Source organism: Chiloscyllium plagiosum, chromosome 10, assembly GCF_004010195.1.
Source record: "Chiloscyllium plagiosum isolate BGI_BamShark_2017 chromosome 10, ASM401019v2, whole genome shotgun sequence".
In the NCBI taxonomy this organism is placed as follows: domain Eukaryota; kingdom Metazoa; phylum Chordata; class Chondrichthyes; order Orectolobiformes; family Hemiscylliidae; genus Chiloscyllium; species Chiloscyllium plagiosum.
In genome coordinates this window covers 75,815,093-75,827,334 of record NC_057719.1, presented here as the reverse complement: position 1 = coordinate 75,827,334, position 12,242 = coordinate 75,815,093, and the positions used below count along the sequence as shown (strand labels likewise).

General features: G+C 43.1%; 1 protein-coding gene across 6 annotated transcripts in view; it reads right to left on the bottom strand.

The window, feature by feature from the left end:
- slc8a3 (solute carrier family 8 member 3) overlaps positions 1-12,242 on the bottom strand; it is a 503,015-nt gene that overhangs the window by 150,534 nt on the left and 340,239 nt on the right. For 5 of the 6 annotated variants that reach the window (XM_043698123.1, XM_043698121.1, XM_043698122.1 and 2 more), the window contains one exon: positions 7,057-7,163. In XM_043698123.1, the coding sequence (XP_043554058.1) occupies positions 7,057-7,163 (107 nt within the window). Of the gene's footprint in view, positions 1-4,638; positions 4,743-7,056; positions 7,164-12,242 lie in introns of all 6 variants that reach the window. The other variant, XM_043698124.1, reaches the window with a different exon arrangement.

Here is a 12,242-nt window from a genome sequence, read left to right as displayed (position 1 = left end):
TGAAATTCATGTCACCGAATGAAGGGTGCTGCACAATTTCCAAGATACTGTTCCATATCAAATAAAACATTCCTGGTTATCTTAAGAATGACTCGTTTGTAGCAACCGCTTGCTGTACGTAGGGATTAGATAATGAGTCAAACACGGGGAGTCAACAGTATCCATTCAGATTGACATGCACAGGCTGGATTTCAAACAATCCAAAGTAAAACAAACAGAACAGGAGTTTGACTACAATACACAGTGTGTAGTGGCTGGCCACTTAGTTTTGGGAGTGTGGTGCTGGAAAAGCACAGCAGGTCAGGCAGCATCCGAGGAGCAGGAAAATCGACGTTTCAGGCAAAAGCCCTTCATCAGGAATGTCTTCCTTCCTGATGAAGGGCTTTTGCCCAAAATGTTGATTTTCCTGCTCCTCAGATGCTGCCTGACCGGCTGTGCTTTTCCAGCACCACAATCTCGACGCTAATCTCCAGCATCTGCAGTCCTCACTTTCGCCTGGCCACTTAGTTTTGCACAGCTTCTCCAGAAGATATCTCATCTTGCAAAAAATTGTAACGTCTTGGTCACATGTTAAAGAGAAGACCAAAGTAAAATCATTTCAAAATCTTTTTCTCAATCTGTGATAAAAATTTGGTTACAACAAATATAAAAAGCCGCATTAAGTTGGAGAAACTCAGTAGGTCTGGTAGCTCCTGTGGAGAGAGTAACAGTGGCCACATTTTGAGTCCAGTATGGGTCTTCTTCAGATCTGCTGTGCATTTTTCTGTTGCTGGTCTGCCACATCTTGTGGTCACGTGACCCAAGGCCATGAGGTGAAAATGGTCAGGCCCAAGCTTTTTGTGCAAATCCTTATTGAGTCAGCTACTCAGAGGTGATGTCTGCCTTCCCTCATATTCTTCTCAGCGTGAGGAGATAGCTGCCCTGTGCAGAAGGGCAACTGAAAGAAAGATCTCAACAGGTCAAGGGTCAGGAAAGGGCAGGGAATCAAATCTTTGCTGTGGCAATACCTCAACATCTTAGACAACTAATAGACAGCTACCAACAATATGCATAAAGTGTACACACCAGAAATCATTTTAGATCACAGAATGGAAAAAGTGTGCAGCTTCATGGAAATCTCGTTTTCTTTGGAAAGGACACCTGTTTAGGATTTCCTTGCTCACAAACTATTTTTGGCTTGAGGTGACTCACACCCGGTAGTGTATCTTGCCTTAACTTGAGGAATAAGTAAAAGCAAGCCAAAGTTCTGGACCAACACTGCCCACACTCAGAACTCCAGATCACATTCAAAATGATAAATACAAACAAGAGACATTGGATGGACCTCTTTAGAAATGATTTGAGTCCTGCTTTTTGGCTAATGTGAAGCAATTAGATGTCAACCTTCTCCCCTCCCCTACCCCACAACATAGTGTCACTTCTTTCCAAAACAAAGCAGGTCGCAATGACCAATTTCTGACTGTAGTCACCGCTTTTTAAATCTTCGCAGTATGCATAAAGAGCTTTGCAAATCAGAGGTTACTGACTCCTCCACCTTTTTTCAATGCAACCTTTAATATTGCCAAAGCAACAAAAGGATGCAAAGTTCCCAAGAAGGCCAAAGTACTCGAGGAGGGGAAACACTGTGCAAGTTAGATGTTTACATGATTGCTTTGAAGTGAATCCAGTTTGTGTAGATCACATGAATGGTACCATTGCTTTGTCAAACCTGCAGGGCCTCCACATTTGGTAGTTTCTGCCATGTTAAGTCTCAGTGTTGCTGGCATGCTTTATTTAACCAAACCAAAACACAACACATTCCGGTCATTCAACAGGCAAGACAGCGACAGAACGGAAAAGCAAACAGGTGCAGAAGTGTACTTAACTGGTAACAGCACTATCACAAGCACAAATGAAGTGTTTTTAAAGAGACAGCAACCCCTTTGTACTTATTATTCAACCCTCTAGAAACTGAAAGCTAACTTCCGGCTGAATCCCAGCACGGAATGTTGACACTTTTCATTTACCAATGAAAATAATCAACAATCTGAAAGCTGCAAATTAAAAGAGCTTGTTTAATACGTTCCTCCTCTAAAAAGATAAACAGCATTTCATTAATCAAAAAGGGAGTTGAACATTGTTGAGTATTTCATTAAGTAACTGTAAACTGTGTTTGGAAGTTATGAATGATTTTAATAGGTAAATCTGTCACAGAAGCAATCAGAATAAAACGTGTTCTTTTGAAACTGAATTTTGGAGGTTTTGATTTCTACTTTCAAATGTTCAAGACAACACGTGCACAATGTTCTCCCAACGACACTGCTGAGGCAGAGCTCCCATTCATGGTTACAGAACATGCCAAATAGGTTGTGAAACCTGATTGATTACTTTATACCAGGCATAAGCTTTACTCATGGGGCAACTTTGTCATTGGTTCCTAGTGGGGAAGTAACTGAAAGCATGGGGAGAGATAAAAGCCATTCATTGTGATAGGTCAGAAATGGCCCTTGCCAAGATTTTAAGCTACGCTCCTCTGAGATACACCTTTCCCTATTTGTAGTCTCTCATCCTATACTGTGAATCCTCACTCCATACTGTGACCCCACCTGAAACAATTGTGACTACTCACTTGCCCTATACTGTGACACCCCATGCTATAATGTGACCCTAATCTCGATGCTGTTACCCCTCACTTTATTGTGTGACACCTTTCACTTTGCTGAGAACTCATTCCAGGTTTCAGTGGCTCCAGGATGTTTGTACTCTACAGATGATACAGATCAGTGATATTCACAGCTTTGAGCTCCTCTGCTTTTGCAGCCTTTGCCTGAACATATGCTGTGAATCTTGGGTTAGTACCTTTGGTTCTCAAAGTTCATGGTAGAGAGCCTCACAACATCACAACAAATTATAAATATCAAAGAAGAGTCTAAGTCCTGCCATTGTTGACTTTTGCTATGAAATGCCTCAATGTATGCGCTGAGCAAGCCAAGAGCAGGTCCTGTTGTAATCCACTTGAGCTTCTCTTAGAGTCACACAGATGCACATCATGGAAACAGATCATTCAGTCTGATTAATCCATGCTGACCAGATATCCTAAATTAATCTAGTCTCATTTGCCAGCATTTGGCCCATATCTCTTCAAACCCTTCCTATTCATATACCCAACCAGTTGCCTTTAAATGTCATAATTGTACCAGCCTCCACCACCTCCTCTGGCAGCTCATTCATTATGCGCACTATCCTCTGTAGCCCTTAGGTCTCTTTTAAATCTTTCCCCTCTTACCTTAAACCCCTCTAGTTCTGGACTCCATCATAGGAAATAGACCTTTGCTATTCACCCTATCCAAGCCCCTCATGATTTTATAAACTTCTGTAAGGTCACCTTTAAGCCTCTGTTTACCCAAGAACTGCACACTGCAGAAGAAGACAGCTCACCAAGTGTCTGATTCTTCACAGCTTGACCTTCAATCACAAGAGAGGTTAAAGATTCTCCCACTAAACAGCTTATAACACACACCCCACCTCCCCCCGCATTCTAACTACTGTTCCGTTTCTCTGAAAACAATTACTTCTGGCTCAAAGACTCAGATGGTACAGAACACTTTTCTTAACCTAAAAATTGTAATGTGGTCATGGCAAAGTACAGTAATAACCTTGCTGGCTCTACCTTTATGAAAGAATTATTCAGCTATTCCCTCCTGCCTGCTCTTTGCCCATAGTCCTGTAGATGTTACTGTCCAAACGTTTCTACAAGTTCCTTTCAGAAGTTGCTATTCCATTGGCCTTTCAGGCAGTGCCTTTCAGATCACAACCAATCGCTGTGCACAAATACATCTCTCTTCATCTTCCCTCTTTTGCCAATCACCTTAAATCTGTACCCTCCCACCAGAGAAAACAATTCACCTTCTCCCTGGTCGATTAAAATTCTGAACCACTCTACTGTGAACCTGACCACCGTATCCTCTTTGCTCTGGGTGCAGCAATGCTGTCTACTCCATTTTCCCCAGGAGAGAGAAGGGGAAAGAAACATGAGGGGAAAATGGAACATAAAATAGGATTATGACACTGGATGCAGTAACTTAGACCATTCTCTGTTTATTCAATTGTCTGTGGCAAGGTCATCACTCATCACTATCGGAACCAAGCATGTGTTTTAATGCAGTAAACTTAGGAAAACACCATGCACGTGGCTTCTGCAAGATCGATGTGTAACTCTGGCGACAACAAATGCTTAAACGACATCTTTAGCTGCTCGAATGGAGGGGTTGCTGTCTCCTCAGTAATGGCTATGAATGGCCGATTGGCTGGGACGCATCTCAGAAGGATGCTAAAGTTGATTTTCTTTGTTGCAAAAAAAAGACGATGAATAAAAGAGCAACAGAATTAAGCTGATCACAGGAAAATGGAGACATGTGCATTGCCTCGGAACTTTTGGAGCCCAGCTTACAGAAATAAAGAGGCCACCTCACACCCTCACGGGGATGAGGCAATATGTACAAATAATCATCTAGGCCGAGGCAATAGTACACATTGTCTAGGAGAGAAACAAAAAAAGCACTAGGCGTAGATGACCGAAACAGGGTGAGAGCGGGAATACAGGAGGAAAAATAATAGATTTTGTCAAAAAAAAAGACGTTACATCTCAGGATCTCACACCTGATATTCCTCGTTTCATCCATTTCGGTTCACCAAGCACAATGAAGAAATGTTCTTGCTTTTCGTATTCCTCAGCATCATTTATTTTAACGCTTATGGCTTTCCTGTAAGGATATAAGAAAGAAAATGTACAATGGGTTGCTACAAAACCACTGCAGTCACACATGCGATTTTTTTTGTAAACTTGCTTGACGGTTAGTGGGAGGCAGCCTGCAGCACACCCAGATTGGTGTCACATGCCACCATTTTCTTGGCTTATTAGTAGAACAGGTTAGAGCCAAATTCAGGCCTCCTTTCTTCCACCCACCCCATCCCCGCACCATCTCCCACACTGCTCCCCGCAACCCCTCTTCCCCCCACCAAACTCAGCTCCTCCTTATAGCAAAGACTGGTCAAGGAATGACAGGAGTTTCCAGTCATATACCTGCCAAACCCTTCAAATGCCCAACTCTGAGTAGCTGTGTCCTGAAGCCAACTTAATTAAGTCAATGATTAACTCAGGGCAGAGTTTCCAGTTTTTAATTTAATTTAGTTTCCTTCGCCGCTGCATTCTTGCCTAATGAAATCCTGTTGCAGTCAGCCAGGAGAGATGGAGGAGGTATTTCGAGCATGTAACATGTGGTTATTTCTACAGAGCTCAGAACTAACTCAAGAGACTTTCCTAAAGGCAATGGTCTCGAGATCAGTGAGCTGCCTTCAATGCTAGCTCACTTGCTCTAAGCTAGCTTGTTCTCGCCAGTCTTAGAGTCACAGAGTCATACAGCGTGGAAACAGACCCTTCTCTCCATCAAATTGCAACCCGGATTTAAACCTCAGAGGTTCACGGCCAGCTCTTGCGTGACTCAGAACTAGCCGGACCACTGCCTGGAAGATACATCAACCAGATTGATGTGGAATTGGAGTCACAAAATGATTGGGTAATTTATATTTCAATAAATTAATGCATCAGAAATGTTGAACAATTTTTTATCAAAAACATTTAATTCCAATTCTTAAGTTTGCAATGGCGAGATTTGAATTCACATCGCATGGATCATGTCAGCCAGGTATTTGGCTGATAGTTTCAGCACCATAAGCACTCTGCTATCAAGTCCTTCCTGCTGCCACTTCTAGTTTCTCTTGCTAAAAGTGAAGGGATTCATGTTCTGTGTGTTTAATTTGCCAATGGTTTATATTGGTCTCTGAGGCCATCAGGTCCCTCCAGCTTGGGTCATGAACTGATTGGAAACACTGCAGAACAGGTTGGTGCCCTCTCAGGACCATCAGAGCTCTAGTGCGGATGCTCAGGATGCAACTGTGACCTGTTCCTGCCTCCAACATTCGGGATTATGGGTACTGCAAATTACGGGGCATTCCTCAAGCTGTCAGTCATATACTACAGCACCAGATTCCCCTAATGTCCCATGCTGTTTCTGTTCAATCCTCCCCTTCAACTGCAATTTGACCCGCAACTTGAAACCACACAGAAACAGTGAGATACTTTTACGTTTGCTGGGTCTGTGCAGAATGAAAAGTAATTTTATGCTGAAATCCCTTTGTTTTTGATCTGGGATTCCTTTCTTACTGGTTAATATTCAGCTGTACAGCATTGAAAATGTCTACACTCTTCACTTCCATGACATTGCACACTTGGCACAGGCTACTGAATGTGGACAAGTGTTGTCTTAATTTCACGCTGTACCTTCTACGGTGAGGCTTTTACTGTGCAATGTTCCCAGTGAAGGTTGTCTTGGCCTTTATGGTCACACACCAATTTGAATGTGATGTCCCTGCCAGCAGCAGTGAACAAAACCAACTCTAAAAAGGAGCAGCTGCCAAGGCTATTTCTTTCTGGTGACTGACATCCAAGCAATACCACAAGCACGGTGTTGGGGCTGGTCAGGCCTTGCCCTCTCGCCAGGCTGGGATGCCATGATTCATGATGTTTGAAGGTGTGAACACACAATGGCTCTCCCCCATTAGCCAGGCAGCAACACTCTGCTTGAAGCAGCTCAGAGGTATGTTCAGTTAAACCAAGGGGCTGAGGCGGACTGCATTCAGCCTGCATGGACCGAGGTCAGACCAGCACACTGAGTGACACTTTCTCTCACGTGCCTTCCTTTCTGCTGGGGCTCAAGAGGCAGGTGGGCTGTCGGCAACAGGACAAAAAGGCGCAGCGTCATTGCGAAGGGCTCAGAGTTGGCAGGTTAATTGGAGCAGTGGTGGTGGGTCAGGTTAGAAGCTCCCTAATGGGCCAAGATCGAAATGGGCAGCATGTGACAGATCTGACTGCGAGAGTGCAGCAGTGTTAAAATATCTCTTGGGAATCAAGCAATCAAACAAGACAAAGAGAGAGAGGGAGGGGGAGATCAGAGAGAGGGAAAGAAGGAAGGAGAGAGGAGGGTCTTCAGCAGTGGCTCATTCTGGCGAGTACTCCACCTTTCTGTGAACTCATATCCACCATGCGTGGGTCCGTCAGCTCAATGAAGAAACTCTTGTTTTTTTCATATTCCTCATCATCAATTATTTTGATCTGAGCTCTTTTGCTGCAAATGAAAAACAATAATGTCACAAGGGAAGGGAAAGGAAAAGGGCGGGGTTGGAAAAGAACGGGTAGGGGAAGGATGGGACCATGGGTGCAGTGATAGGTGAGTATCACCAATAAGGGTAATTCATTAGTACCCCAGAGCAAGAGATTACATTGTCAGTGATGAACTTTACTATACCTGTGGACAAACAACATACAAAACTTGGAAAACAACACTCTAGTGGTCAGATGCATTCTGTGCATTAGTAGCCAACACAGTAAATGTTTGTGTAAAATTCCTCTGTCTGACATTCTAACACAGGCCAGCCGACAACATGGAGGTGCACTGCTGTGTTAAAGTGCTGGCAAAGGAATTCACACCAATGATGCTTCGATTTATTTCTCACAAATTCTCCCACAACATGAGGCCTCCTCAGGATTAAGTCAAGGTGTCATTGCTATACAACACTTGTTAGGTAACACAATGGTTATTGGTTGCCTCCCACTTTAGCACATCACTGCTGCCGTAATAGAACAGAAAACCTTGCTACGTTCATTCGGAATTTCAGCACTACTTTAGAATAAAAAAGTATTGATAATCAAAAAAGTTCAACGAAAAAAACTTCCCTAAATTTTCCACAGAGTATAGATGTTACGGTAGAACATAATATTAGAACATTTATGCAAATGACAATGATCTTCCCTTTGCCTACATTTACATCTATGTTTTAAGTCTCTCTTTAATAGGCAATACTATCTACATTTGGATAACAGATGCTAAACTGTCAGTAACCAGGTTGGAATTTGACTGAAAAACCTAACAAAGTCAGAAAGCACTAGACCTTAAGTGAATTGGCAGTATTAATATTCAATACAGTATACTCTGTCACTAGTTGAAGGCTGAATCCTATCTTGGAAAAATACCAATAAACACATGGTACTATCTTATCATATCTGTGGAACTGCTTACTGAGATTAGACCTTTTATCATTCTCTGTAGTGCTTCACATAATTTATGTAAAGTGTGATGTATTTCTTCAAAGCAGAGGATCTTCAGGAGAATTCTGGAAGGGAGTTGGCAAGCTTCAAGGTCTCTCCCACTCTGGGCTTCAGTATTTCTGATGACTACATATTGCTGCTGATGGCAACTGAATGTGTGGGTGCAGGCTGTGACTGAGGACAGAGCCAGGATCATTTGTAATGTTCCCATATTGGAACATCCAACTCACAGTCTGGTGTCCAGCATTGACACATGATGAGTCTCCCAGTGCAATATTTCCATATAGGTCACAGGGTTTGGGTAAAGTACGAAGGTAAAAGCATACACTTCAAGCCACTCAATGTAAGTGGTTGAATTCTCAACCTCGGATTAATAGCGTACCAAACAGAACAACAGACTAACCAATTCCAACTCCTTTAATACTATAAGCAATAGAATACCAGTCAATGCATTTAAAACCACACATAATTAAAAGAATTAAAGCAAACAAATAAACAAATAATACATTTTAATTATTGATTTATCATTTGCATCTAAAAAATACAGAAAATCAAAACACAATGTCCTTCTTTCACAGTGAAAACCACAGGCTGAATTTTCCTATTATTTCTGGAATTTCAATGGAGGGTTTCCTGCTCAATGGTAAGAATGTTGATAGTGGTGGATTCAGTGATGGTGAGACTATTGAATGTCAAGGGGTGGTGGTTAACTTGTCTTTTATTAGTGATTGTCATAGCCTGGCATTTGTGTGGCATGAATGTTACTTGCCATTTGCCAGGCCAAGCCTGGATATTGTTCAGACCTTGTTTGCATTTGAACATGGAATGCTTCAGTATCTGAGGAGCAGCGAATGGTGCTGAATATTCTGCAATCATCAGTCAGCATCTTCACTTCTGACCTTTGGGAAGGCCACTGATGAAGCAGCTGAAGATGTTTGGGCCTAGGACACTACCCTGAGGAACTCCTGCACAGATATTCTAGAGCTGAGAAGACTGACCTCCAACAACCATGACCATCTTCCTACATGCAAGGTGTGACTCCAACTAGCAGAAAATTTGCCCCAATACCCATTGATTCCAGTTTTGCTAAGGCTCCTTGATGACACACTTGGTCAAATGCAGCCATGATGTCAAGGGCTGTCACTCTCACCTCACCTCAGGAATTCAGTTCTCTGGTCCATGTTTGAAACAAGGCTGTAATCAAGGTCTAGAGCTGAATGGCCTGGTGGAACCCAAACTGGGTATCACTGAGCAGGTTACTGCTGAGCAGATGCTGCTTGATAGCACTGTTGATGACACTTTCCATCATTTTATTGGTGATCATGAGTAGACTGCTGGGCTGGTAATTGGACAGGTTAGACTTGTCCTGCTTTTTGTGTACAGAACATACCCAGGCTATTTTCCACATTGTTGGGTAGATGCCGATGTTGCAACTCTACTGGAATAGCTTGACTAGGACAGCAACAAGTTCTGGAGCACAAGTCTTCATTACTAATGCCGTAATATTATCAGGGCCCAAAGCCATTGCAGTATCCAGAGCCTCCTACCATTTGTTGATATTACGTGGAGTGAATCAAATTAGCTGAAGATTGGTATCTGTGATGCTGGCAACCAGTGGAGGGCTCAAGATTGATCATCTACTTGGCACTTGGACAGATGCATCTGTGGCCGACGAATTGGTAAGGATGAAGTCAAGTTTGTTTTTCTCCCTTGTTGGTTTTGTCACCACCTGCCGCAGACCCCAGTCTAGCAGCTATGTGCTTTAGGATGCGATCTGTAGTGCTGTTGCCGAGCCACTCTTGGTGATGGACATTGAAATCGCCCACCCAGAGTACATTGGTGTGCTTGGGACCCTCAGTGCTTCCTCTAATTGCTGTTCAATGTGGAGAAATGCCAATTTGTTAGCTGAGGGAGGGCGGTATGTGCCAATCAGAAGGAGGTTTCCTTGGCCATGTTTAAACTGAAGCCATGAGACTTCATGAAGTCTTGAGTCAATATTGAGGACTCCCAGGCAACCCCCTCCCAACTGTATACCACTGAGCATCCACCTCTGCTGCGTCTGTCCTGCTGGTGGGACAGGACATATCCAGGGATGGTGATGGTGGTGACTGGGACATAGTCTGTAAGGTATGATTCCGTGAGTATGACTATATCAGGCTGTTGCCTGACTAGACTGTGAGACAGCTCTCCCAATGTTGGCACTACCCCTCAGATGTTCATCAGGAGGACTTTGTAGGATTGACAGGGCTGTTTCTGCTTGGAGAAAGTGAGGACTACAGATTCCTGAAGAAGGGCTTATGCTCGAAAAGTCGATTCTCCTGCACCTCGGATGCTGCCTGGCCTGCTGTGTTTTTCCAGCACATTTTTCAACCCCAGGGCTGTTTCTGCTGTTGTCTTTTCCGGTACCTTGGTCGATGCCAGGTGGCCTATCCGGTTTCATTTCTTTGTTGAGACTTTGTAGCAACTGATACAACTGAGTGCTTGCTAGACCATTTCAGAGGGCAGTTGACAGTCAATGAAATTGATGTGGGCCTGGAGTCACATGCAAGCCTGACCACACTTTCCTTTCCTGAAGGACATTAGTGAGGCAGATAGGGTTTCCTGAACATTGACAATGGTTTCAAATTCTCCACTTCAGCGTATGGAGGTGCTGCATGATGGGATGGGTTCCCACAGTCTGGACCCAGGCAGTAGCCCATGCGATGTGATGACATTTCACACAACACAGGAAGCACCACATTCAATAATCCTCTTGGTTTCAGGGACATTTGGCTCCCTTAAGTACTTAACTTTCCAAGTAATTACGACGTAGCTCAAAATTTCATTTAACAGCAGGAATTAACTTGGCTGAAATCTAGCATGGGAACACAAAGAATTATGAAAACCGAACAGGTTCCACTGTGCAGCGAAATTACGTCAACAATTTATCTGGTGCCAAACACATACTATTTTCAGTGTAAGTCAAAAGTATTTGTAAACTAACCCTCAGATGACGGCGAGGAAGGGGATAATGATTATCTGATACTGTGACTGGCTATCTCTTGGCTATTGGCCAAAAGGGTACAGGCAATTGACTGACACAGAGAAAACAACCTGCCTCTGGAAATGTGATACAAGAGTAAATGCTCAGGGCAGAGGGTAGACCTATTTGGGTAATTCTCATCAAGCAGACTTTGTAGGTTGTAGTTCTCATCAGGAGCTTCCCAGAGAGCAGTCTTCATCCAGCAGTCCTCACCAAGTAGATGGAAGATGGACCGGAACAAGTGGAGGAGGATCAAGCAAGGAGTTCCCTGCCACCATGGCCAGAGAACAGGATGTTACACCCACCACTTTAACAAGACAGAAATATTTTATGCCAAAAATGTGATGTCAGTGAACCAGCTGTCATGGCTGTATACTTTCATTTTCTATTTCATTAATATATCATATCTAAACTGCTGCTTCTTAACAAACAATAAACTATCAAAATATATCATTTACAAATCATAGACTGTCTGTATGAGGTAACTGTGATTGCAAACTACCTAAAATCAACAATAGATGCTGGGAATGATACACAAAAGTTGGGGTTTAATTGGTTTGAGAAACTGGGAGAAGTAGCAGTCTTTGATTGAAGTGACTGTGTCACTGCAATAATCAAAAATGTGACTGATGGACAGTTTAGTGGAAAGGTCAGGATGATCAGCAGTGAGGGTCGTTATGGAAATTGTAGAAATATACAATGGCAATTAGGGCAGGAGTTCAGAAGTTTGTGAAAATATCAATTGAGTTAGAAACAGCCGGGAATCAGTCAGCCGATTGTGTCCATTTTTGTGCTTTGTATTGGATAAGGAAAATGAAAAGTTGGTACAGGTATTAGATTAACTGTGATCATGACCACCTCCCCCCCCACCCCAAAATCAACAACTCCTCAAAGGGAAGTAGCACCATTTTCTCTCTGCTACGTCATGCTCACTCTGTCTCGTCCTCACTGCTCTCTGTGCTTCCTACTCACCCACTTGGGACATCTCACCTCGTCTGCTACTCTTGAGACATTGCTACAGTGCTTTCATCCACTTTTGTCTTATTCAATCCTTTCACTTGCCTTATTACAGTTGAA